We start from the raw sequence: 24840 nt of genomic DNA, 5'->3' as shown, positions 1-24840 counted from the left end.
GAGTCAGTGTGGTAGGGGGATGGGTAAGTGGGAAGGACAGTCCTGTGGTTATTTTCTTGAGTTGTCTTTTCTGCTCCCTCTGTCTTGCTTAGGGTGGCTGCAAATGCTTAGGGCTCTCAAGGCAGACTTGAGGTTAGCTGAACAAATGATACACTCATAGAGTCAAATGGTCCTGAAGTAAAATATGAAAGACTTCAGGGGTTGGGGACTCTATGTAACTTATCCTTGATATAGACCTCGTATATATGATGACCCTGGCAAAAACCCAAACCTCAAACAAATAACTCTTAAGAAGATTCCAAGAAATGGATCTGGGTTCATGGTGTATCCCACTGCTATCAGACATAGAGTGTCCTCACAAACTTCTACCAATGGGTGGGGCAGGGAGGTCCTCTGCTGCTTCCTTGGACTGTAGAGCAGGGAGCATGACTTCACATCTCCCTGTCATCAGAGACAACAGAGCAGAGCTATCAGCATCTCCTTCTGCCAGTGGCCTGGCCTGGTACTATGAAACCTAGCTACTGAGGTACTAAGAACTGGAATCCAGGACCAAGGGAACACCTATTCAGGGAAGCCAGATGAGAGTTTCATGAAAGGAACTTCAGGAGGGACAGTTAACAGAAATGTCCCCACAGAAGTGATGGGTGAGGAAGAGGATACTGTAGGAATTTCAAGTTTGGCACCGAGTGGATTTATTTCATGTGATCTGTCTATGGGAGTGTCTGCATACTTCCTAAGCATACTGGGTTCTGTGAGGCAGTACACAGAGACTTGGGGGGAAAGACTGAAGAGGAATGGATGCTAAAGAGAGCAGAGGCCAGCCTGCACACAGAGGCCGGTCTGCACAAAGGCTCATTACCTGGACGTTGGAGTCCTGGACCAGGCAGAGTTGTTCTTGGATCTTGTGAAGCTCTTCCTGCTGCCACCGAATGTTAGCCTGTAGGATTCGTGTCCTCTGCTCCAACTGGTCTTTAATGGTCTGGAACATGCTGAACTGTGCTGAAAACTTCAAAAGGAAGTTAAAAAAATCAAATCAAAGAGTTATTTCAGCCTGAGACCACCCTTGCCAGCATTCAGATCAGTCTTAAATACCTCTTTTCTGCCATGGTTCTCAGGATCTCTGAGAAAACCGCTGTTAATCTCTGAAGTGACAAGGTGTCTAGCCAGTGTTCCTTGTGCTAATGATGATAGCAAGCCCCCCTGTCACCCTAAATTGGATCCTAGTGCTCTCCTAGTGGGCCTGGATCTATCATGGTCTTCTTACGCCGCTCCCCCCTAAGCTGCCTCCCCCCCCAACCCCCCACCGCTCACTGTCTGCCTCATAGGCTCAAGCAGCACAGAACCATGGGGAAGGACACAGTCACTACCTGATGTCACTACCTGATGTCACTACCTGATGTTTTCTTCAAGGACTGCACTGGTAGAGAGTGCCCCGTAACAGAAGCCATTCATTATATGAGAATGTCTTAAAGAATTCAGCAGTTGGTGCTGGAGAGAATAGCTCAGTGTTAAGTGCACCTGATGCTTTTACAGAGGAGTTCAGTTCCCAGTATCTATGTGGTAGCTCACAATTATCTCTTAACTTTGCCTCCAAGGGATCTGACACTCTTTGGCCTCTGTGGGCACTAGCATGCACATGGTGCATATAAACACACACATACACACACACACACACACACACACACATATACACACACATGCAAAAATAAAAAATAAATATTAAAGAAATGCAATTGTTATCAGTTATAAAGCATAACACAGACCAAGAACAGTTATTATTAAGTAAATTTCAAGACATGAAAAATTCAAATTCCTTACCACTAGGTATTGTGAACATTTAAATTTTATTTTTTTATTTTTTTAGATACAAGGCCCAGAAGTGAAAGGAATTCTCATTTCTTGTGCCTTTGGATTGAAACAAATCACTAATTTCCTACCAAATGTGTCTCAAGGACTTGAAAAGGAAAACCACTCTTCTGATTTCTTCCCCCATGAGGATAAAGATGGACTATTTTAATTAAGAGACTGGCTGAACAGCTTTGATATCACTGCTCAAGCCAGACGCTAGCAAGAAGCATATGCTAACACACGTCTTTCTTATTCCAGGAAAGCATCCGAGACCACTTCTACGAGGGCATATGTTCCAAACTGTTCCCATCAGCCATCTCAGATCTGCACAGAGAGAGAGAGAGAGACAGCCAAACGCCGAGAGGATGAGGTGCTGGTGAACAGCCATCTGGGATCCAGGTATAACTTGGGGCCAGAGACTGGGACAATGCCAAATGCCCATGAGGGAGCTGAAGTCATAGCACTGGGCTCAACAGCAGATTCAAGTGAATGAATCTCTGCAGTCCTTCTTATGACCAGGGTGGATGGCCCAATGCTCAGGCTCCTGTCCTGTGTCAGCGGGCTTTACGTAGCTCTCCTCTGAAATGCACATTTGGGTCTTTTTTTTTTTTTTTGTATTATCCATTCATCTACCAATTTCCTAGCCGCTATTCAGGGCCAACTCAAGGAGTACCTCCCCCAGGAAGTGGCCCCTCAAGGGTTGTTTCTCTGGTTATCTGCCCGCTTCTCCCTGTGATTCTGCAAACCACAAGTGAGGGCCGTGTTATCAGTATCCCTGTATCTCCAATGCCTTGCTCCCGAACTAACCCAAACAAGAACGCACAGAGTGTTGTGGAAACCAAGAAGGAATCACTCAGCAAAGCTGTAATGCACTCTTTTTTTTTTAAGGACCATGATATTTATAGTAGTGGATTAATCGCTTCTGGATCCTAAAATTTGGAGTTCTTTGAAATGAAAGGAATACAGACAAGTACAGTGACAGACAGAGGTGATTATGAAGAAGAATGTCAGACGTGGGGAAACAACACGAAGTCGGAGAAGACTTGAGCAGCTGTTGGGGACAGGTATGATACACATTGTTACATGTCTTGTGTCGACTTTGCAGTAAAATCTCCAGCCTAGGGCCTTAGTTGATACATGCATATGCAATCAATACACAGCAGTGTGAGAAGATTCAGAAGCTCTGAAGACATCTGTCCCTCTGTCCTGCCTCTGACACTCACCTGTGTCACCTGAGCAGGTGGACTCTGCAAGACGGTCTGAGGCAGGGTCTGAGGCAGAAGCTGCTTTGTGAGGTCGCAGGGCGACGAGGAGTGCAGAGGAGCCTGGGGAGAGAACAGGACCGCTGTTAGACAGCTACGTCCGAGCTGCTCTGTGCTCAACTCTCTGCAGGTTGGGTGTTCCAGCTGCAAATCCTAGGATGAAGGCTTTCAAAAAGTTCAAGACCTCTGTTTCCTGGCTGCGCTGACTCCTGTGCAAGACGTGTAGTTAAGAGCGACTTGTGGCTGCTGTAAGATACGTGTGGCTCTAGAGCCAGTTTCAGGTGCTCCGAGAGTATATGATTCCTACCACTATGTGTGAGAGGCGAGGCCACTGCTGTCTGCCTATGCTTGGCAGTTCCTCCCTACTTCTGCCTCCCCTCGCTAGATAGACTCCTTCCTGGAGGACCAAGGTACTCATTCTGAGAATGTTGTCATTGAGAGTTTGTTTCCCAATCACTTGGATGGATGCTAGGGAACAACTCATAGAAATGAGAGAGGACAACTGCTCATTTCACGGGCTGTTAAGTGTTTTTAGGATATTAGTAAGAAGACTCCTCCAAAGTTATCCTCACTGGTGCCTAGTCCCTGGGGACTATAAAAAGCACTTTGCATAGAAAGTATCACCCGGGATAGCAATGGGGGGAGGGGAGAGGCAGCAGGGGGGTATGCTGTGAGAAATGCCAGGTACAGGCTCACCTGGCTTCTTCAAGCTGCATTCCCTGTACATCAGGAGAAGACAGAAGCCCAGTAGGCCTCCATCCATGACAAAATATGATCTGTTGATGGCTTTGTGTACAGGGCCACCACTCCATGGTGTTAGAGAGACGTTTGGCGTACATCAACAGCATAGCCTAACACCAGTTTTTGCAGCCACACGTGTAATGAGATTTAAGCAACAGGGCCCCCAGAAGCTCAGGAGACACACTCCCTCATGATTGAAGCACCGAATTCTATTCTTAATACCACTTGAATTCCATATTCTGCAAGTACATATCCATGCTCATTTTGTGGTAAAATGCCTAAAATTAGTTGCTAAGCAAATGCTACTACTTCACGACCCCTACCTGCAATACCCACCCTCCCTGCCCACCATCCGGTCACCTCCATCTTGAAGTAAGACCTACTGCCTGGAAAGACACAGTGCATTCCCACGGCCCACACCACAAGACAGCACTCCCCTGCTGAGAAGATGGGGGAATCCCACACACACCGGCATTGTGGCTGCCTGGCTGAGCCCCTGTACTGGTAACTCCTGGGGTAGTGTGGCTGGTCTTGGCAAAGCTGTGGTGCTGTTCTCAGCCATCAGCTTGGTTGGAGTGGCTGGAAGAAAACAAGAGATGGTTTTTCTGACTCGCAGATACTCCCCAGCTACCTCAGTGAAAGAAAGGACAAAGGGCTGAGGTTGAGATCTCTTCTGCAGAGGTTAAGACAAACCATAAATGTCCAACCAGGCAGCAGGAAGGGGACACGCAAGTCATCCTGATATTTGTTTCTATCATTTGATCCGATCACCACCTTGATCAAACACCTCACCTGTCTGACCTGAGTGTTACCCATTCTGTAATGCTGAGGACACAGACTGGGGGCAGTGTACTGGCTAGCTCTATGTCAACTTGACACAGGCCGGAGTCATTTTAGAAGAGGGAACGTTAATTGAGAAAATGCCTCCATCAGATTGGCCTATGGGTAAACCTGTGGTATATTTTCTTGATTGATGATGTGATGTAGGTAGGGCTACCCCTGGACTGGTGTCCTTGGATAGCAGGCTGACCAAGCCATAAGGATCAAACCAGTAAGCAGCATTCCTCCATGGCTTCTGCATCAGATGCTGCTTTGAGTCCCTGTCTTGACATCCCTGGATGACACACTACAACCATAACAGGAAGTAAACCCTCTCCTCCCCAGTTGCTTTTTTGGTCAAGGTGTTTTTGCTTTGTTTTACATTCTGTGCATTCTGGGTACAGATGGCCCAACCCAACTTAGTCTGAGACTCTGTGTGACTCTGTGCCCCTGGTCTGATGGCCCCTTATCGTTACCCATCCATGGAATGGTACTCACAGGTGGGTTCTGACATGGCTGTGTGTGAGGACTTGTGGGAACTCCTCGAGGAGGCTGATGGCGAAGGACTGCTGGTAAGACCTGAGGCACCCAGGTCAAGTGCATTAAAGTGCTGCTGAGGCTCCAGGCTTGAATCCTTTTCCTGAAACACACACACACAAGTTCATGTGAGCTCGTGGATGTGCACTCGAATGTATACACACACACACACACACACACACACACACACACACACACACGCTGCAGCATTAAGATTCCACGAATGAATGAAAAACACGACTTTAGTTCGGGTATGTAGAAGAATTTGGAAGAAATTGGGAGAAATTGGGAAAAATGCTCTATCCTCTCAGGAAACATTCTAAATACATATTGCATGTGCTGTAGCATCACCAAGAGGTTTATGTCTCACAAACAGCATTTATCTGCACCTTTTCTCCATTTTATTTTGATTTCTTTATATTCCCCCCACTGACTGTGCATTCTATTTGTTCCTTAAAGCAGTTATCTCATTGCTCAGGATTTTGGTTTTCTGAAATGAAAGATCAGAACGCAGCAGGGCTATGATTAGCGATGGCTCATTAACACAGCCAACGAGGTACATGCCACTGGGCCATCACAAGGTTCTTCCTGTACTGCCTCTCACAATTGCTCTCTGCATGGGTAAAGAACCATGCTCTCTCATCGTTTGATAGCTGACTCTTAGCTGGTCCTGGCTTCCAGGTCATGTCTATCCCAAACAAGATATGACAGGAGAGAAGCAGCTTTAGTGGACAGATTCCAAACCCTTATGGCTTAAGAGTCATAGTATATGAAAATAGGTTATGATACTTTTTAAACCAAAGAAGAAAACACAGTGTTTATTCTCTCAAGTCCTGTTCCTACCTAGAAGTGGGAAATTGCCAGCACCCACTGTGTAATGACTTGGGTGTTCAGTCTTACACATGTGAGCCCAAGTGCTGTTCTGTCTTTGGATTCATGGCTCCAGTGTGGATGGTTGCTACCATGGTGTGTGTGTGTGTGTGGGCACACATGTGTATATATGTGTGTGGATGTGTATACACGTGTGTGAATGTGTATGTGCATACATGTATGTGTGTGTACATATGTGTGTATGAGTGTGTGTGTGTACATGTGCACCCGTAAAGAGGACTGAGGTGACTGATATGTGACCTACAATCCTTTCCGTCAAACAGAGTGGCAGGATGCACCTGTGTGTGGAAATATCATTTGCTTAGTGACAATCTTCTTAGATAAGGCTGGTCCAAGGATCACTGTACCATACCACAGAGAATTTCATGTTCCTGCTCAGCGCGGGAATCAGCCCCAGGCGTGAGTGTGCACACTAAGGGGCTTTCACAGCCATTGCTAGCACGAAATATCACATCCAACAGTGAAATCTGCATTTCACAGACATGTCAGTCAGTGGAGCCTAAAATGTCCCCCAGACAAGATCACCACAGAATGAGAAGCAACATCATAGAGGTTTCACTTCAAAGGGAGTTGTTACCTTCTCACACCGAACCCTGAGAGACAAACTTCTGATTGGCTGATGCGTACACATTACACTATCCTGTGGTTGAAGTATGGTGTGTCTAACACCTGTCTAATGCTAGCCAAATTCCATTCTCTGACCTGACAGGTGGCATGCGATGTGTCAGAGTGTGATGTGGGAAACAGATACTTCCCTAAGTGATGGCAACCCATCAGGTGAGGTTGTGAGGGGAAGACTCACAGAGGTCAGGTGAGCCTCTGCAGAGTGGCTCTCTGATCTTTGAAGTTGATTTCTCCTCCCTCCCAATTTCATGCACACGGGATGACAGATGTTTCTATTGATCACAGACAGGCTGGCAGGCTGCTGCAAAGCTTCTGCTCAGATTCTGGAATCTAGATTGCTGGACACTCTAGAACTTGAACAGTTCTGCTTCCAAGCATTCACCTACCTTTCGACATATCCAAATAAAAGGCCTTGTCTCACAACTGATGAAAAGAAAGCCTTATTTCATAGATTGATTGGTAATGCTTGCTTTCCTGAAAGAACACAAGCTCTTCTAGCTGATAGTTTCTTAGCGTAGGACACTCTTAACTTTCTTCTTTTTTAATCTTCTAATGTTTCTGCTTGCTGTGTGAATGACCTTTGAGGCCTGGGTATCTGGCCTTCACAGTTCCTTGGCATTGTGTGAGCAAAAGTCTGGACAGATAGGGCCAGAGAACTTGGGGTAGGGGAAGGAAGGAGGTGGTGGGATTTGTGGACTGAAGGATCCCTTTTACATCGGCATTCCCTGACAAAACTGATACTACTGTGGCAATTAACTAAAATCTTGTGACACTGAGTCAGAAACAACAGGAAGGTGTGGGACAGTAGCTTTGGATTGCATTCCCAGTACCACAAAGCAAAATCAAAGCTGGAAAGCTCAGGAGAGACAGGCTAATACTTGGAAATAACACAATAAAGTTTAGTCTAAGAGAGGGACATAGGTGGCCTTGGATTGTTCCACACTCTAGTGGGTGATGGAATTCCTCGCCAGCATTTTTTCTGTGACTTTTTATAGCCATCATTGGAAGTCTGGGGAGTTGCCAAGCCATTCCTTGAGTCCAGAGGCTGTTTCTGAGCCAGCGTTTTACAAGCCTGTCCTTGGGTACCCATGCTTCCATACTTCCTGGAGAGAAGAGAGCACATAGCATCTACCTCACAGGACCATCATGGAAGGTAAATGAGCAAACACCCACAAACCATTTCGAGAGCTGTGGGTCTCCAGCAAGTGCTTAGTAAAGATGAATCCATCCTTGCTAGCCTGGTATCTCTCAAAATAACCCATGGGAGGTGCCAGTGCTTAGCTCTTCCCTCTGGGCAGGAATGAACTCACCTTCAGTGCAGATGGGTGTATGGCCTCTGAGGGTGGGTCTTCCAGAGCCAGCTCCTGTCTCCTTTCCACTCGGACATCTGCATAACTGCTCAGAAAAGAGACACCGCTGTGGCGCCTGGACATTCCAGGAAGGCAATACTCACTGGGACACATGGGGCTCTCTACATAAAACCTACTCATAGAATATGCACACAATATAGGCACAAAGAAGCCCATCCATGACCTGCTCAGAGGACTGAGTCTCATTCCTGCCTAATTGCCTTGGAAAGATTCTAACATTATATTTCAGCTATTTCTGTTTCTGGGCTGCTTTTATTTCTCTCCCCACTGTTCTCTATCCCTTAATTTCCTGAAATCTCCAGATACAGTAGCTTTTAAGATATGTTGATAAACTTCTGCTTATAAAGAATTAAAAACTAACATGTTCATTATGGACAGTACATATGGAAGTATATATAAAGAAACAAACTGAGACCTAGCCAGTCCCAGGCCACTGCTGAATCTAGGGACCCAATTTGTCCACACTAGTGAACACTGTGGTGGAGCTGCAGGATTAGGAGGGACTTTGAGTGTCTGATCCCTTATTTATTTATTCTGTTCAGTTCCCGTGCTCTCCCAGACCTAGATTCTTCCTATGATTGGGGAGGTGGAGGAGAGAGCAGGATGTCCTGTACCCTTTCCTGGAGACTGAGCAGCCCACTGGAAAAGACTCAGCCTGAAAGGCAATGGATGACTACTGGCCATGAAGCCACAAGCCACTGGCTGAGGAAGCCCAAGGGAATGGGTTGGAAACTGAAGAGTGAGTCTGAGCATGGACGCACGCTGTGATAAAATGAGATAAGGTCAATGACTGAGAAAGGCCAATATTTCCCTATTCTTCTCATACTAATGCACATATATATGGACAGGCATGTGCCCATCTTCATATGTATTATGTATATATGTATGTGTAACATATATGTACATATATACACACATACATATACACATACATGTACGTACACATATATACACACATATATATATACATATATAAGCATATATACATATACACAATACACATATACACATACACATATACATATACATATACATATACATATACATGCATATACATATATACACATGTATACATACACATACATACACATATATACATACATATATATGCATATATACATATATACACATACACACCTACATATATATATATGCATATACATGCATATACACATATGCATACACACATACACATATACATATATACATATACACACATATATATACACATATACACACATATTCACACATATACACACATATTCACATATATACACACATATACACATATATACACATACATACATATATGCATATATACATATACATACATATGCATATATTCATATACTTATAATCATATACATATATACACACATATACATCATATATATGCATATATACATACATGCATACGCATACACATACATATTGTCCTTCTACAGATGCTCAAGTCCCTAACATAAAATGGGGTAGTGTTTACACATCATTCTCTTGCAGACTTCACGCCGTAGGTAATTTCCTTCTAACACAGTGCAATGTAAATGCTTTGCACATAGTTGGTATACTTTTTACGAACAGTGAGAAGAAAAAGTGCTCGTATATCTTTAATATGAATATAACTTAAAATATTTTCCATCAGTGATTAGCCATATGTAAAATCCACTTGATAGAAGGGTGGGCTATTTATTATTTTATTAGTTTTTTTTTTTCAGAGACAAGGTCTCATCTTCAGCCCAGGCTGGCTTCAAACTTGAGATCCTCCTGACTCAGCTTCTCATGCTAGGATTATAGGAGCATGCCACAGTGCTGGGCACAAAGTCTCTCTTCTAAACCAGCCTCTGGCCAACTTGTTTTCATGGTGTTTGCTGGGATGGAGGGCAAATGACTACTTCCCTTTACCTCTGAGAGTTGGGAACCCACCCAGGCAGGATAACATCTATGCCATGCTGGATATACTGTTACCCTTCGAATCCCTGCTTATCCATCCTGAACTGAGGCCTCCCCAAGGCTGCTAGGGACCCCCAGGGCCAGTTTTCTAAGGTAGTACAGCTGTTCTTTTAATATTACCTCAGTTGCCAGCAGGAGTTTTTAAGCCTTAAAGAAAAATAAGGAGTATGTATTTGAATTATTTGGTGGCAACAGTTTAATTTTCCTCTCAAAAACAGCAACAAGGAAAAGCTGGGGGCTGGATAGAGATGAGGGAAAAATATGTAAGTAGGTCACTGATGCAGTAACTTACTAAGTAATATCCTGTCAGCTTTCAAAGGGGCTTGACTGAAAACTCACAGCAAGTCCCAGGCCTGGAGGAGAGAGGGTGTGTACCTGGGCAGGAGCTGAGTTCGGACAATCTAGCTTGCTGCAGATGCCAGCCCGAGTTTCTACTCTAATACAGGGTATACTTAAGGTGGTCACCAGCCCTTCCCTACCCATGGGGGACCTCACCCACCTCCCAGGCATCTCCCAGAGGCCCAGGTTGCTCAGTACCTGACCACCGAATGCGTGCACACGATGAATTCGGGTTTGGAGTTCCATTGGTGGTAGGTGATGTAGTAGTGGGTTTGCAACCAAATCCACTGCTGTCCTTTGGTTAGAAACCGGTAACAACACGACTTCCCTTTGCCAAACTGCATCACTAGAAGGAGAAACGACAGACTCTATATGAAATGTGTGCTTACTTAAAAGTGACCTTTCCCCTAAGACTTTGTAGGAGATAGCACCAAATATTGCTTATTTTCCTGATCGTACTTTAAGTGACTATTACCACACTAGCTAATGCTTTGGGGGAGGTTGTGGGGTCCTGGGGATTGAGTTTGGGGCCTCACACTTACTAGGCAAGTGCTTTGACTTAGTCATACTCAGTCAAATGGAAGAATTCTTAATACAACGATCCATATGCTCCCAAATGCCCAAGGGCTTAAGGAGCTCTTCTTCACACAACAGCACACAAGGATAGATTTTCCAGCTGGAAGCTTAAGTAAAAGGAGGCCCTGGCTTTCTTGGGACTCATCTTCCTGCTGGAGGTACAATGCCTTTGGAACTTCAAGAGCCAAGCAGAGGAGAGAGCATCCAGACGCTGGGAGAAGTGGACCCAAAAATAGACCTGACAACTAGCTACCGATGGACGGACTCTACAGCTGTCATCCACAGTTGAGTCTCAGTCTACACCGTTTTAGAACAGAGTGTCTGGCATGGACGCCTACAATCCAGGTCTTCCCTGCAGCTGCATAATTGCCTAGAGCCCCTGGAGTTTTGTCTGCAGATGGCTCCTTGGGGAGTGTGGGCAACCAGGACAGAATGCATACCAGTGGTTTATTAGCTCACGTGAGGTAGAAAGATAAATTATGGATCTGAGAAGGCCAATTTGGATTTTATTACCACAGTGCTCGCAATTTAGCATCTTGTAATGAAAACCATCTTGAGGAATCTTACTCAGGGAAGTGGATCTAGCAAAAGGAACCATGGCCTCAAAAATGCAGTTCTGAACAGCCGAATGGAAGTGTGGGCTCTACAAAGCGAGCACATCTTGCCAGAGCCACTGGGCAAGTCTATCAGATGCCCAGTGTAATTATTCAATCTGAATGGCTTCTCGACACTAGACGAGTCAGAGACAGTCAGAGGTTTAAAGCAGACATACTTCTCCAATCTGAATGTGCATACCAACCCAGTAGAGGGACTATGAAAATGGATTTCCTCATCTGATCCCTGGTGGATGGAGCCCAAGAGTCTACAGCTGTAGCTAATCTGGTGCTTATGTGGCTTGTCTAAGCTACATTTTGAGGAGTGAGGGGTGAAGGTTAAGATGCACTCTACATCTCAATACATTTTAGCTGCAATTCCAGCATGCGCCTCTGTCAACAAGGACAGCACAGAGAAGAAAGTCCAAACAGCTTTTATAGGTAAGGCATCTACTGAAGACCAATGCCCACTGACAATTGATCAGAATCCATAGCTCAATGTTATGGAAACATTTTTTTGTTTTGTTTTGTTTTGAGACAGGGTTTCTCTGTGTAGCCCTGGCTGTCCTGGAACTCACTCTGTAGACCAGGCTGGCCTCAAACTCAGAAATTTGCCTGCCTCTACCTCCCAAGTGCTGGGATTAAAGGCGTGTGCCACCACTGCCCAAAATATGGAAACCCTTTTTACTCAAAGCTGAGCATTGGCACCGAAAATGACTCTGAGTGGTTGTTTCTTCTTGTGAATGAGAACTGTAAAAGCTTGTAATTCTTGCTTTCCCAGGGCATGAGGCCTACCCTAAATGCTTGCTGGAATATTCGCTTCGTCTATGGCACAGAGCCTTCTCTGACTTTTCCTTCAGCGATGGAGAGGCCCTCCGATCCCCTCAAGATCCTGCACATACCCCTTCCTTACTGGCAGCATCTTCCAAAGTCATTTGTTTCTGGATTTCTCAGCAGACTCCGTCCCAGAGGGCAGCCAGGAGATGCTAGCCACAGTTATCAGCATCTTTTGGGTGGATGTCCAAAAGAACTTTTACTGGGAAACTCAAGCTACAAAGCCTCTGACTTGAGAATGTTGTATATGAGGAGGACAGGAGAGCCACCTTAGCCTTGTCATCTGTCACCAATGTCTGACTGCTGACCCAAGAGCAGGCAGAGCATTTGGCGTTTTATCCTTCAAGTGCATTCCATAGCCTAAAAGAAAGTCTAGCCCTGCCTTAATTTTTTGATTAAGATTAATAACCATGCCTTTCTGGATGATAGTGGGGTATTGCTGGGGATCTGGGCAAGATCAATTCCAAGTTGGACCCATAGGCTGAGTAGGAAAGAATCCCATTAGCTCTCACAATTACTGCATGGGACACTACGTGTGGTCCACTTTGGCAAACAGGCTTCCAGAGGCACAGAATCCTGCTGTTTGGCCCCTGAAAAGCCCCACAAGGCTCCTGGTTGGGCTGGTGAGCAGTACTCACAGTGCTGGTGGCACCTGGCCAGGAGCTCCAGGTCATCAATGTGGTAGTAGTCATAGCCTGAGGTGCCAAGTACTTCAAAGGGCAGGTATCCTATGATTGGAGGAGCTCTGCAGGGAGACACAGGGAACTCTTCATGCACAACTCACAAGCTGGTTGTAACACTCAGTTTACATGGCTAATTGTTTTCATGGAGGCGTCATTTATCAAGAACCAGGGGGCAGAGAAACAGCAGTGTAAGAATGTAACAATAGTTAGGGTCAGAGAACCGTATCTATAAAGAATCCATTTCTTTCAGCAGATAGGCACTCCATTCCTTGGGATAACCTTGTCTAGGTGATAATAAGAACTTATGAACATCGAAAAATTTAAAACAGCTGGATCCAGCCCAATGCCCCAAATTAAAGGGTGGGGAAGGGTGGTTGCTCGTTCATCAGCTGGGAGCGATGCTGCCAAGGAAAGATGAGATGGGCTGAAGGATCAAAGGGCGGTGAAAAAAATCAGAGAATTTCTCTCCTCACATTTAATTTTTTTGTTTTTTGTTTTTTTTTTTGTTTTTGTTTTTCCAATTGAGAAATAGAAATGGCCTAAGTTGAGACCATCCCAAAGACATCTTGGGACTAAGGCATCACCCTGAATGAACATAGGACCTGATTGCAAGTGGGACAGGCACAAGGATGTCAGGGTACCGACCTTCCCCTTAGCTGGGAACAACTGTTCCTGCTGCCAAGGAGTCCTTCCCGGTCATGGACCAGGCTGGACTTTATTCTCCCAAGCAGAGCCTGGCTCATGCAAACAACACTTGAAAAGGACCCAACTCAAATATGTTTTTCTTCTCCTCACAAACCTGTGATCCAGAAATAAAAATTTCCATTCCAAGCTATGCCTCGAAGTGAATTCCTCTAAAGGTTCGTCAGCTACACACATTTCCTGTGTTGGAAATGGAAGAAGAAAAAAAATAAATAAAAATGCAGAACGTTGCTCAGGGTGCCAGCTGCTCACCCTAGGTTGGTTCAAAAGGAATGAACGATGGGTAATACAAGTTAAAACTGCTCTGAGACAATCTCCAAATAGTGCTGCACTGAAATTTGTCATCTGTAGCTAATTTCCGTATTAGCTGATCCTCAACTCATTTCACAAACTGGGAAAAGGACCTAGGAGCCAAACAGTGCCTTGCGCCTCCCCCTCCCATTATCTGGAATCCTGGAAAACATGGAGATGGCTTTTCATCTGAATCTGAATTACTGATTTAATTTCATCCACATTTGTACCAGAGATATGAGTTGGAATCACAGGAGGGAAATACAATCAATGCTCACGGTTTTTGCTTTGTTTTGCTTCACAGTCTGAGACCACACCTACTCAGCGTACAATGGTAGCCCAGACTGCAGTTAACCACCTACATCTCCGCGGACCTATCGGCAATGGGTGCTTCCTTTAAACCAAACAACCCACAGGAAGCTGGGGCTTGGGATGGCCCATGGGGGCCAGGCACAAAAACTAGACATTTAGCATTTCGAAACTGATTTTAAAAACTAACTTCACTGTAGTTTTATTTCCTTCCATCAGGATGATTAATAGCACGTAACCAAGGCGACATCAATGGGCTAGGTTCCCATAATGTTAGGGACTTGCCTTTAAGAACTGCGGTGTTGCCAGGCGCACGGTGGCGATGAAGCAGACCTCCCTTCCTAGGGGCACACGGCAGGGTCTTGAAAGGGTGTTGTCAAAGCCATTACAGGAGGGGCTAGGCACTGAGAGGGAGGAAGACACACACAGGTTAGCCCTGCCTGGTAACACTAACTAACCCTTATCCGACAACTTCGTGCTTTCAGGAGTTTTTGTATCCGAACTTGCTCCATTTCTATGACAACCTGATGATCTAGGTACACCTGTTATTCTCACGGCACAGATAAGGAAACTGAGGCATCTTCGGAATGCTGCCGACCCTTTAATACAGTTCCTCATGTTGTGGTGACCCCCAACCATAAAATTATCTCGCTGTCACTTCATAACTGTAATTTTGCTTGCTGTTATGAATCGTAACATAAATATCTGATCTGTGGGAGATCTTTTGTGGAATCCTTGTAAAAGGGTTGTTTGACTCCCAGAGGGGTCACGGCCCACAGGTTCAGAACTGCCGATCTACAGAAGGGGGTCTAGATGCTGACTTCTACTGATGTTCTAAGGGCAAAGTTCATGGTCCAGCAGGGTTTCCATTACAGATCGTCCTGTGGAAATAAGTAGTATCTTCTCAAGCATGAAGGGATTTGTCTTAAACCTCATCTTAGGGAATCTGGGATGACACAGGGGCTGGGCCACTGAGGAGGTGTCCTTGGGACATAGGTAGTTATGACTTGGAACTTGGATGTCCTACAAACACCTGTGTGGTAAAGGCTCAGTTTCTAGTTTGGTGCTGCCTGGAATTGATAGAACCTCTGAGAGGTGGTACTCAGTGGGACGTTCTTGGCTCCTGGGGTGGGGGAGTGTCTGCCTTTGGCAGAGATGGTAAGATTCTGGTTTCTGTCCACACTGTCTCTTAGCTCTGCACTGATGTGGGCTGTGTGCTCTGTGCTCCCTGCTACGGGTATCCTTCCCATCACAGGCCACAGAGCAACAGGATAGTGGAGCAGCTCTCTGAAACTCTGGACTGGAATCACTTAAACTCAGTGTTAAATGTTGGTACCAACAGCTCTCTCCAAGCCACATATTAAGCAGCTCTGAGTAGACGGAGGCCTGGAAAAGTCGCTCAGAGAGAAGCTGCAAGCCCAGGCTCTCAGGGAGTAAAGGGCTTGGTTTTAACTCATGGCCACCAATGTGTTTACACTGGACTCCCAGCACACCCCCTAAGATACCACTTGGCATCAGTGAAGTCCTTCCTGGAGGCCAGCAGACCTTTCTTCAGGGTGACTATGGAGAACTAAGCTAAGTGACATTCTGGGTCAGAAAAAGTCTATTATCTTGATTGAGTCTGGCAAGGAAAGAACCCAGTTAAATATGAAAATAACCAAGTTGGCATATCTACAGAATCCTCAAATTCCAATGTCTGGCTGGACTCTAGAACCTCTGGTTTTGTCACTTGGACTCTGTCCAGATCACATAATTTAGGCATGGGTACTTTCCAGAGCTCCACTGACTAACTATGTGCCAGGGCCAAGGATTTCTAAAGTAGAGGACCACACAACCCTTTCTTTAAAAATTATGACTGGTTATAGTTGGCTCTTCACAACTAAGACTTCTGAATCTGCAAAATAGACCAAATATATGGATCCCATATATTTGAAAATATCTGCAAGAAACCACTATACAGTTATTGAATACACACACACACACACACACACACACACACACACACGCACATCTTTTCAACACCATTGTTTCCTAAGGAATTCAGTAAAAGCATGTAGCATTTACATTGTGCTAGGCACTGTAAGTCAGCTAGAGATGATTTAAAATATATGGGGTGTTTGTGGGTGCTATGAAAATACCACACTGTTTTATACAAGGTACTCAACCAGCCATGGGTCTTGGTTTGTCTGAGGTACCTGGGAACAGCCCCCCAGTGGACGGTGATGGGTGACTATTTAACCTGTGCTTTCTACATTCACAGATTTTAGTTATCATTATGCTTTCCAATTTAACCAAAAGCATATGGGACATCAGAAAACCAAATGTGTTTAAAATGAAATCTGCAGAATTATAGTTTAGCTTTCCAATCACTTTTTTTTGTTTTCTATATTTATAGGTTTGTAAATGATTCTGTAGCGTGGTCTGCTCTCCACTGACAGGAATAAATTCACTTTACCAAGTACGTTCTCTGAATCCACTCACATAAATACTAATAAATGTTTCCAAACATGAACGTGAAGTGAGTAAAATGGCAAATAGTGATCTCGAGAGAGTTCACATCTGTCGTGAGCTGGCTTAAGACTGCTGTAGGCTTGTGGTGTGGGCTGAGCCAAGAGACTTATTAAGGGGAAGGAAAACAATCCCACATAAGGGAAGGTCTGCAGACGTGAACATCTGTGTAATAAAAAAAAAGACATTAAAAATTTCCCAGATGTGAAATACTCTCTGCTCAAATCGAAGAGACATTACCCTGCCAGATAATTACCTCATAAAATTCTCTTGACTCTTTTTGGAATATTGAGACATTGGAGGCAAATTTCCGAGGACCTGCTAGGGACTTAAGGCTGCCGCCTTCTTCTTCCTCTACTGATGCACCTGGTTTGAGCCACCCCTTGGCTACTGAACCCATGTGCTGGCAGCAAGGGCCTTCTCCCTGATTTCCTGTGAAAAGGAGGCAAAAGATGGGGAAGTGGGAAACCCCCACCTAAGATGTGTTTCTTCCTCAAGGGCAGCAGAGACTGGAGTGGTGGTCATTCAGTGGGATTTTGCAGACTTTCCATTTGGCCTGGCTGCCTTCCAGTACTTTTATCTGTGCTTTTATAACTTCCAAGGTGTCAAAGGTAAAAATCTGACCCACTCCCTACCCCTGGCCAATCCTTGCCAAGGGATGTCCCATTATTCCTGGTAGCCTGCACTTGGGTCCCAAAGTGAATGTTGGCTTTTCCAAACAAGATTTCCCTACCCAAAGCCTCAGGCATCTGAGCACCGGAGCCATGGTAATAGAAAATCAGGGTGAGTGTTTTAATAGAGGTGGGGGTGGGGAGGTAGAGGCCAAGAGGAAGACCTTGGGGGAGACAAGGGGAGGAAGCTCCCTTCCACACTGCTGATTAAGTGTGAAATGACTTTTTACTTGAAACATGGGGCCCTCGAATGTTCCAGAGGCAACACACACATGCATGTTGCACGGTCATATTTAGCACTTAGAATAACTCTCTGGCACTTCAGATCCCAAGGTAGTTTAAAGCCCCTTAATTAAGAATTCAATTACCTATTTCAATTTAAATAATAGAAAAAAATTACATCTAATTACAACTGGCTTCCTTACCTCTCAGAGGTATTTGTTACCTACTGTCTGCACAGCCCTGTTTTCTCTGGTTAGCCAGAGACCTTGGAGGAGTGTTTATCTCTCTCTGCATTTTCCTTCTAGAGGGTGCATACTCAAAACCGATGCTATCCTTGGCAAAGGCTGGGGAAGCAGGTCTTTTCCACATGAAGCTGGGTCTTGTTTCCCAGCTCCATGCTGCACAGGGGTCCTACTACACCCAGAAGGTTCCCAGGTTTTCTGGATGACTCCCTCAGGGAGGACTTCTGTTCCACACCGAAACTGAGCTTAGAGCTCAGTTCAGGAAGGAATACTCTGGCCTTTACCAGTAACTGGCACAAAGACTTTGGGACCCTAGGGTTGATTGTCCTTTATAGTTCCCCCACTCTGCCACTGTCGGAGGGTTCTGGAAGTCGCTGGCATTTAGGTTAGCTCACTACCTTACCTACTGAAGGATGAACACTGGTCCAAAGATGACCCAGTCAAGATGGTGGCTGGGAATTCCATGCTCTATCACCATCAAGGGTTGACAAATAGTGCAAGTGTCTAACAGGGGCTCCTGCCTGGAGAGATGTGGGGTAACATGGTTTTGGATCTTCAGACTTAAATGTTTAGTTTTCAAGTTCTGAGCTTTTCTAACATAGTATTTATCAGTCATGATAAGGACACAAGGTGAGTTATAATAATGGACACATGGCTTGGGGATCTCAGATGGTAGGGAACTTATCTCACGGGGTTTAGGAAAGGATTGGTGGGGGAGGGACCAGAGTTGCGGTGAGTGTTAGTTAGTAACAAAGAAGGAGAAAGATATCCTGACCATGTCCCACTTGGCCAGCCAGCTCAGACATCTCAGCCAAACACTCTCCTCAAATGAGCTGCTGATATGCTGTTTGCAAAGTCTGTAAGAAAGCACATGACTAGTCCACACAGAATGTAAGAGCTAACTTTCTAGGCATTTCTTGAAACAAATGCGAGACAATGCTGATGGATATCTAGAAAGACCTGGCTTAGCCGTCAGAGATGTTTGCTCATCAGAAGGAGGTTCCTAACCCCCTGAGTTTGACAGATAATACTACATGTTTAGCTACGGTTTGGAGCCATTGAGTGGAAAATATTTTCCAGTCCATTCATGAGGCATCGTCTCCCACTAATGAAGTGCTAAGTGATTTCAGACTCCATGTTTTCTTCTTTGCAGCATGCTTTATTGGGTATGTTCTGAACAGCCAGATATCAACGTTCTTGGGAGACAGTTACATATTTACTCTGCCACATCCTGGCCTGAGCACCATCATGCTTGGCTTCTTTTTTATTTCTGCCAGGTCTGCTTAGCAGAAAGGCAAGGAAGATAAGCGCTCTTTGAGAGGGCTAGGTTGGCAGTTTGCTGAACTGAAAAAAAAATTGCTCTAAAGGAGAACTGTATGTCTTACTTAAATCTTTTCTACTTCCTGGAATTCATTGAGATTTTCAAGGGGCCAGAGGACTTTGGTAATGGAGTTAAGACTTCCCCCGCTGAGGGTTAGTGTGGGTAGGGGGTAAGTTCTTCATATGTTGAGGAAAGTGAACTTCCTCCTGAGGTCCTCATCCTGTCTGGATATTTTTGACATGCTTTCAGTTAAAATTATAGACCATCTTGTGCATGGAGTTTTTCGACTCTCAGATGAGAGAGAGCAGAAAGACACAGTTGATAAATGCGTGCCTATTCCTCATGGCTCCACTGTAATACGGATCTAAGAGGATGGTGTGGGACTATGGTCTTGGGAAATACCTTATTCACCATGATCTGAACCCCTCTGCTATCTAATCTGATAGCTGACCACCACTGAGGGAGGAGTCGCTGCCACCTGGCTGAGTAGAGGACAAACTTTGCTTCTAGCTTTGAGAGGTCAGTGATGCTCACATCGGACACTTTGTATAAAAGGTTTTCAACCCCCTGCCTCTGTATTCAGGGAGCTCTGGTGTGCATTCGTCTTGATCTCTTATACCAAGACATCTTAGCTAATCAGCACCATGGAGAAACAGAATACAATCCCAAAACCAGGCAACCTACAGAGATCCCAGGGAACACATGGATCTAAGAGTTAGAAGCTAAAAGGCCTTGACTTCTGCCAACACTTCAATTTGGTGCTGTGGTTAGAGGCAACTAGGTAAAATGAGGGCAAGGAAACTTTTATACTCTGGTGTGTGGTTTCTGGAAAGCCCAGGGTGGAATGTTTGCTGAGGGTGACCTATTTGGAACCATACCAGTGACTTTTGAAATGCTGTGTTCTGGATTTCAGCCAGATGCACATTTAAGTCCAAGGCTGTGGGAGGCCCCAATAAAGGATGGCTTTCTTCTTGCTGTGGAACGACCTATCAGGAGTAGAACCCGCTTCTTATGATCCCTTAAAGCAAAGATGTTCATCGTGTTCTGGATATTCCTCTAGCTGTTGTCTTTCTGCTTATACAGGAGTAGGGAAATGGGTGTGGCACTTGGGTACCCGGAGCTTAAGAAGCTCTTCCTGATCACATATTTAATTAGAGGAGTGAAAATATGGGGCGGTGTGTTTGTCCAAAAGAAGACTCTCTCCTTGTAGAAAACATCTGTTATAGGACAGACATAGTTCAAGTACAGTCTTTGTATTTTAGTGATGTTCTGGAAACGATCAACACATGGAGTAGAGGAAGACAGGGCTGCTGTGGACAGTGGCCACCTCACTGCCATCGGCCAGCGAGGGTCCTCGGTGGGGTCATATGCTCACCTAGCTCAGTCTAGAACCTTCAGGAGCTCTTGCTAGACAGGTCAGAAACCCTTCTAAAATGACGAATTTCTTATCCCATTTCTCAGCACACATTTCTTCACATATTAAAGACACATAGGATAAAGAGTGCTGTGTTTTATATCTTCCTCCTAGAACACTGGGGACCAGTGGTCACCTCTCCTAAGGAGTGACAACCATGTGCAAACATTCAGGAGAGGGAAAATTCCATTTTGTTCAAGTCTTTAGTAAACTGCTGGTGTTTAACTCCCTCTCTGTCTCTGTCTCTGTCTCTGTCTCTGTCTGTCTCTCTGTCTCTCTCCCTGTCCCTCTCCCTCTCCCTCTCCCTCTCCCTCTCCATTTTTCCCCCCTGCTTCCATCCCACACACATGGCAAAGGTTAAGAGGCTGGGAAAGTCTCAAAAGTGTTATACAGAGTCAATGAGAAAGCAGACTGGATCCTCACGTACAAACCATGAGGGTCTCCAAAAGCTCTCACCGACGCAGCATTAGCTGCTCCCCTTATCTGCGCATGCTCAGAAGGAATTCCCAGGCCCAGGGCATGTTCTTGGAGCACTCCATCACCGACCTATACCCTAGCCCTTATTTTTTAGTTTGACACTTAACAATTATATGTAGTAAGGAGGAACCAGGTGATGTTTCAGGTACATTGTACAATGTTCAAACCAGGGCAAGCGTCGGTACCTCCTCAAATGTTGATTATTTCTTTGCAGTGAGAGAACACTTAAGATCCTCTCTTCTAGAGCTTTAAATCAGCAGTATACCACGGCTATCTCTAGTCACACTGCTGTGGTGGAAAGGGACGTTAGAATTATGCCTCTTGGCTAACTGTAGTCACTCATGCATTTCACTTCTGGTCTTTTACGTTCATGCCAAGTCATTATGTACACTCGGGGTCTCTTGTCCAGATCTAGCCTTTCTGACTTCAGCTCATGTAAGATGCTCTAGAGGGAGATTATGTTCTCGGTTTCAACATTTCTGCTTTGGATGCTTCGTGTTTATAGCAGCAACAGTAAAAAAAACCAAAAAAACAAAAAAACAGTTTTAACAAAAGTCACACATAATTTCCACACACTCTTTCAAGCCAGCCAATGCTGTTTCAGCTTGAAGTGAAAATAAAGCCTTGCTACATTAAAAAATAATAAATAAATAAATAAAACCACAGCTCAGGTAAGAATGAAGCCCGCCTACGTCCTTGACGCCTTCTAAGATGTGCTATACAACGAAATGATTTAAAGCACTATCTGGAAGCTTTTTTAGTAAGAAAAATACAAGTTCACGGGGGAGGGGGGAGGTTGGAGGAGGGAAGAGGGAGGGCGGAGAGGGGGAAGGACTGCTGCTCACCAGTCAATCACAGGGTGTTCGTTGAACTGAGCATGCACACTGTTGATGCAGGCCCACGTGGGCGCAGCAGCCAATAGTTTTTAATCTGAGAGCCAGGGTATCTTTCCCTCTCAGCCTTTGGCCACTTAGGATAGTCTGCGGCTGTTGACAATTGCCATTAAGGCCAACACTCCCACGTGTTTCCGATATTACGATAAAGCGCCATACAGTATAAAGTTTACCACCTAACCTTTTTTCTTTTTGGAGTTGGGGACTGACCCGCACTACATTTAAATATACGCTGAAGTAGTGCCAAGCACATCTGTATACTGACGCCGCCATCCATCTCAAGAACTCTGTCTTACTAAATGGAAACTGATACGCACTCAGCAACTCCCTGCCGGCCCCTCCCCCGGCCCGTGACAGACACCCTTTACTTTATCCTTACAAATTTAATTATAATAGGTGGCTCATCCGAGTGGAATCACACAGTGTTCGCCCTTTGATGGCAGGTTTATTGTACTTAGCATAATGCTTCTCACAGCTCCTCTATGTTGAGCATATGCCAGAATTCCCCTCCTTTTACAAGCGGTGATAACCCACTGTAAGGATACTGCACACTTTTAATCCATTCACCCACTGATGAACAATTGGGCTGCTCTTAACTTTTGGCAATTGCAACTCTTTATGAATGTGCTCGATGCCTCTTCAATCCCTGCTGTCGTTCGTTTGGGTGTGTCCTAAGAAGTGGGGTGACTGGATCCTACAGTAGTTAGGTTTAGTTCTGAACAAATCAGCACATTTTAAGCCTATTTTGAAGAGCCCCTTATATTCAACAATACAGCTGATTGAAAGGAACACTACTGATCTCTAGGGAATGAACTCTCAAAGTCTAAGACTCCTACAGGCAGAATCCCTCCCAGGCCTTTCTAACTGCATGGTCCTGGGCCTTGGACCCCTTGAACTAGCATCTTTGAACAAGGCCTAAGGATTTGCATTTTAACAAGCTGCCTCCTCTAGCTGTTCTGGGGTTGGGTTGGTGTTGGCTTTCCTACCAGATGCCAACTTCTTCAGTCGGGCAGCCTGCCATCTACCACTTCCTTCTGTGTAATGGCTCCTTGACTTTGTCTCATGAAGTTTGACCAAGCCAGATCAGCCAGATCAGACATGGTCAGCCCTTGGCTTCATTTAGACTTTGGGGCCCACATAGAAGAATGAATACTCCCCTCCACTTTACAGTTAAAGCCACATGGATCCCTGGATGGACTGGTCCTCTGAAGGGCCAAGCCAGCCATGGAGGCTACTATCCAGGCAAAATCCCTGGACAAGGACCTGAAAATCACTCTGGCAGGTTTACTGTACTTAGTATCTCCTTGAAGCCTTTTAAATGAAGTGAGCCTGTTTATTCAAATACCATCCAGCCAAGGATCATTTAGGGTGGGAGGAAAAATAATTCCAGTCAGGCTCAGCATTAGGATGTGATGCTCTGACACTGGCTTGCTCCATTGGAACCCAGGTCTAATCTGGCTGAGGCTAACAGCCCCAGGTGGGTCCCGAGTCAAACAGTAGTAACTAACATGGCAGAAGTTCTAGCTGTTCTTATGTTCCCTGTACCTCCCACAGGCCCTCCTCCTCTCTGCAGCTCAGCATCCCAGTCCCACTCTGCTTTCTTCTGATATCAGTCCCTCCTTTTCTCATCCTCCCCCCAGTTCCCGTTAGCACCTTCTGCTTTTTTTTCCTTGCCATTTTATAAAATATTAGCTTTTCTGGTTTGTGCAGAATTTGAGGGCTGTGGCAAATAAGGAAGCAGGCCTTTCAGTGCTCTGCCCGAACAGAACCTGATTTTGACATTTCTGGCATTAGAGCTGTATTCCTATTCAGCGTGGGTCTCGAGTAAGAATGAGTGTTCAAGCACACGTTAGAGTGCATGTCTCTGCAGTTAGAGGTTAGGCAACTAGTTGTCTTTGTAGCTTCTAAAAATCAAACTGACTTCTGTGTGGTAATTTCTCCAATGCAGATTCCTGGCTTGTGGTAAAACAGCCTTACTGTGCACAGGGACCATAGTGAGTAAAGACTCAGGAGCCAGACCTATTTAGGCTTGCAGCAAACTGTACAGGAGAGACAAACATTCAGGGAGCAAAGGGGACATATCTGGGTGTCACAGCACAGGCCTGTTTGGCAGTCTGCAGGCTGAGCCTGTTTTTTTATTAACTGTAAACTATTTCTCAGTGCACAAGATTATCCCATCAGCTTGAAAACAAATAAATGGCTCTCGTGCAGTTCAGGGTGGGTATGTGCAATGGCACAAGATGCATTTTTGAATGTGAGAGGATACTGGTGAACACAAACACACACACACACACACACACACACACACACACACTGTTGATCCCAGAAACAAGGAAATCCAAACACAGACGTGAAATAATTCTTAGGACCTCATGTGCATGTTTGCACGATAAAAGACACCATTGAAAGAGTAGGATGATGAAAGCTTACCATTGTTGTAAGAGCGAAAATTTCCTACAAATTTTATGTATTCGTAAGTTGGAAATTCCTTTGGGTTCAAGCTGCCTCTGAGAAGATGGCAATAAAACTCTAAATCGTTGTCAGCTGGGTCGTTAGAGGGAGAAGAGAGAAAAGGAGAGGAGGGTTACACACACTCCAGACTAAACAAGTTGCGCTTGTATGATTTTCTCCACTCGTGGCCTGCGTGGTTTTCTCCATATGACAGACCGTTAGACCTGGCTTCTAACCCTTGCAGCTCCAGGCCGTTCTCCCGTCCTTCCTGC

At 45.1% G+C, this 24840-nt stretch overlaps 1 protein-coding gene across 2 annotated transcripts in view; it reads right to left on the bottom strand.

Annotated features, from left to right (window-relative positions):
- Positions 1–24840, bottom strand: part of Npas2 (neuronal PAS domain protein 2) — a 177736-nt gene that overhangs the window by 25229 nt on the left and 127667 nt on the right. For both annotated transcript variants that reach the window (XM_028775394.1, XM_028775393.1), the window contains exons 7-16: positions 24548–24661; positions 14655–14773; positions 13867–13949; positions 13023–13129; positions 10580–10727; positions 8033–8117; positions 5169–5310; positions 4321–4430; positions 3072–3173; positions 860–1006 (exon numbers count right to left, since the gene is read on the bottom strand). In XM_028775394.1, coding sequence (XP_028631227.1) covers positions 860–1006; positions 3072–3173; positions 4321–4430; positions 5169–5310; positions 8033–8117; positions 10580–10727; positions 13023–13129; positions 13867–13949; positions 14655–14773; positions 24548–24661 — 1157 coding nt within the window. The remainder of the gene's footprint in view (positions 1–859; positions 1007–3071; positions 3174–4320; positions 4431–5168; positions 5311–8032; positions 8118–10579; positions 10728–13022; positions 13130–13866; positions 13950–14654; positions 14774–24547; positions 24662–24840) is intronic.

Source organism: Grammomys surdaster, unplaced genomic scaffold (genome assembly GCF_004785775.1).
Source record: "Grammomys surdaster isolate TR1022 unplaced genomic scaffold, NIH_TR_1.0 255, whole genome shotgun sequence".
NCBI classification, from domain to species: domain Eukaryota; kingdom Metazoa; phylum Chordata; class Mammalia; order Rodentia; family Muridae; genus Grammomys; species Grammomys surdaster.
This window is presented reverse-complemented; position numbering and strand designations above follow the sequence as displayed.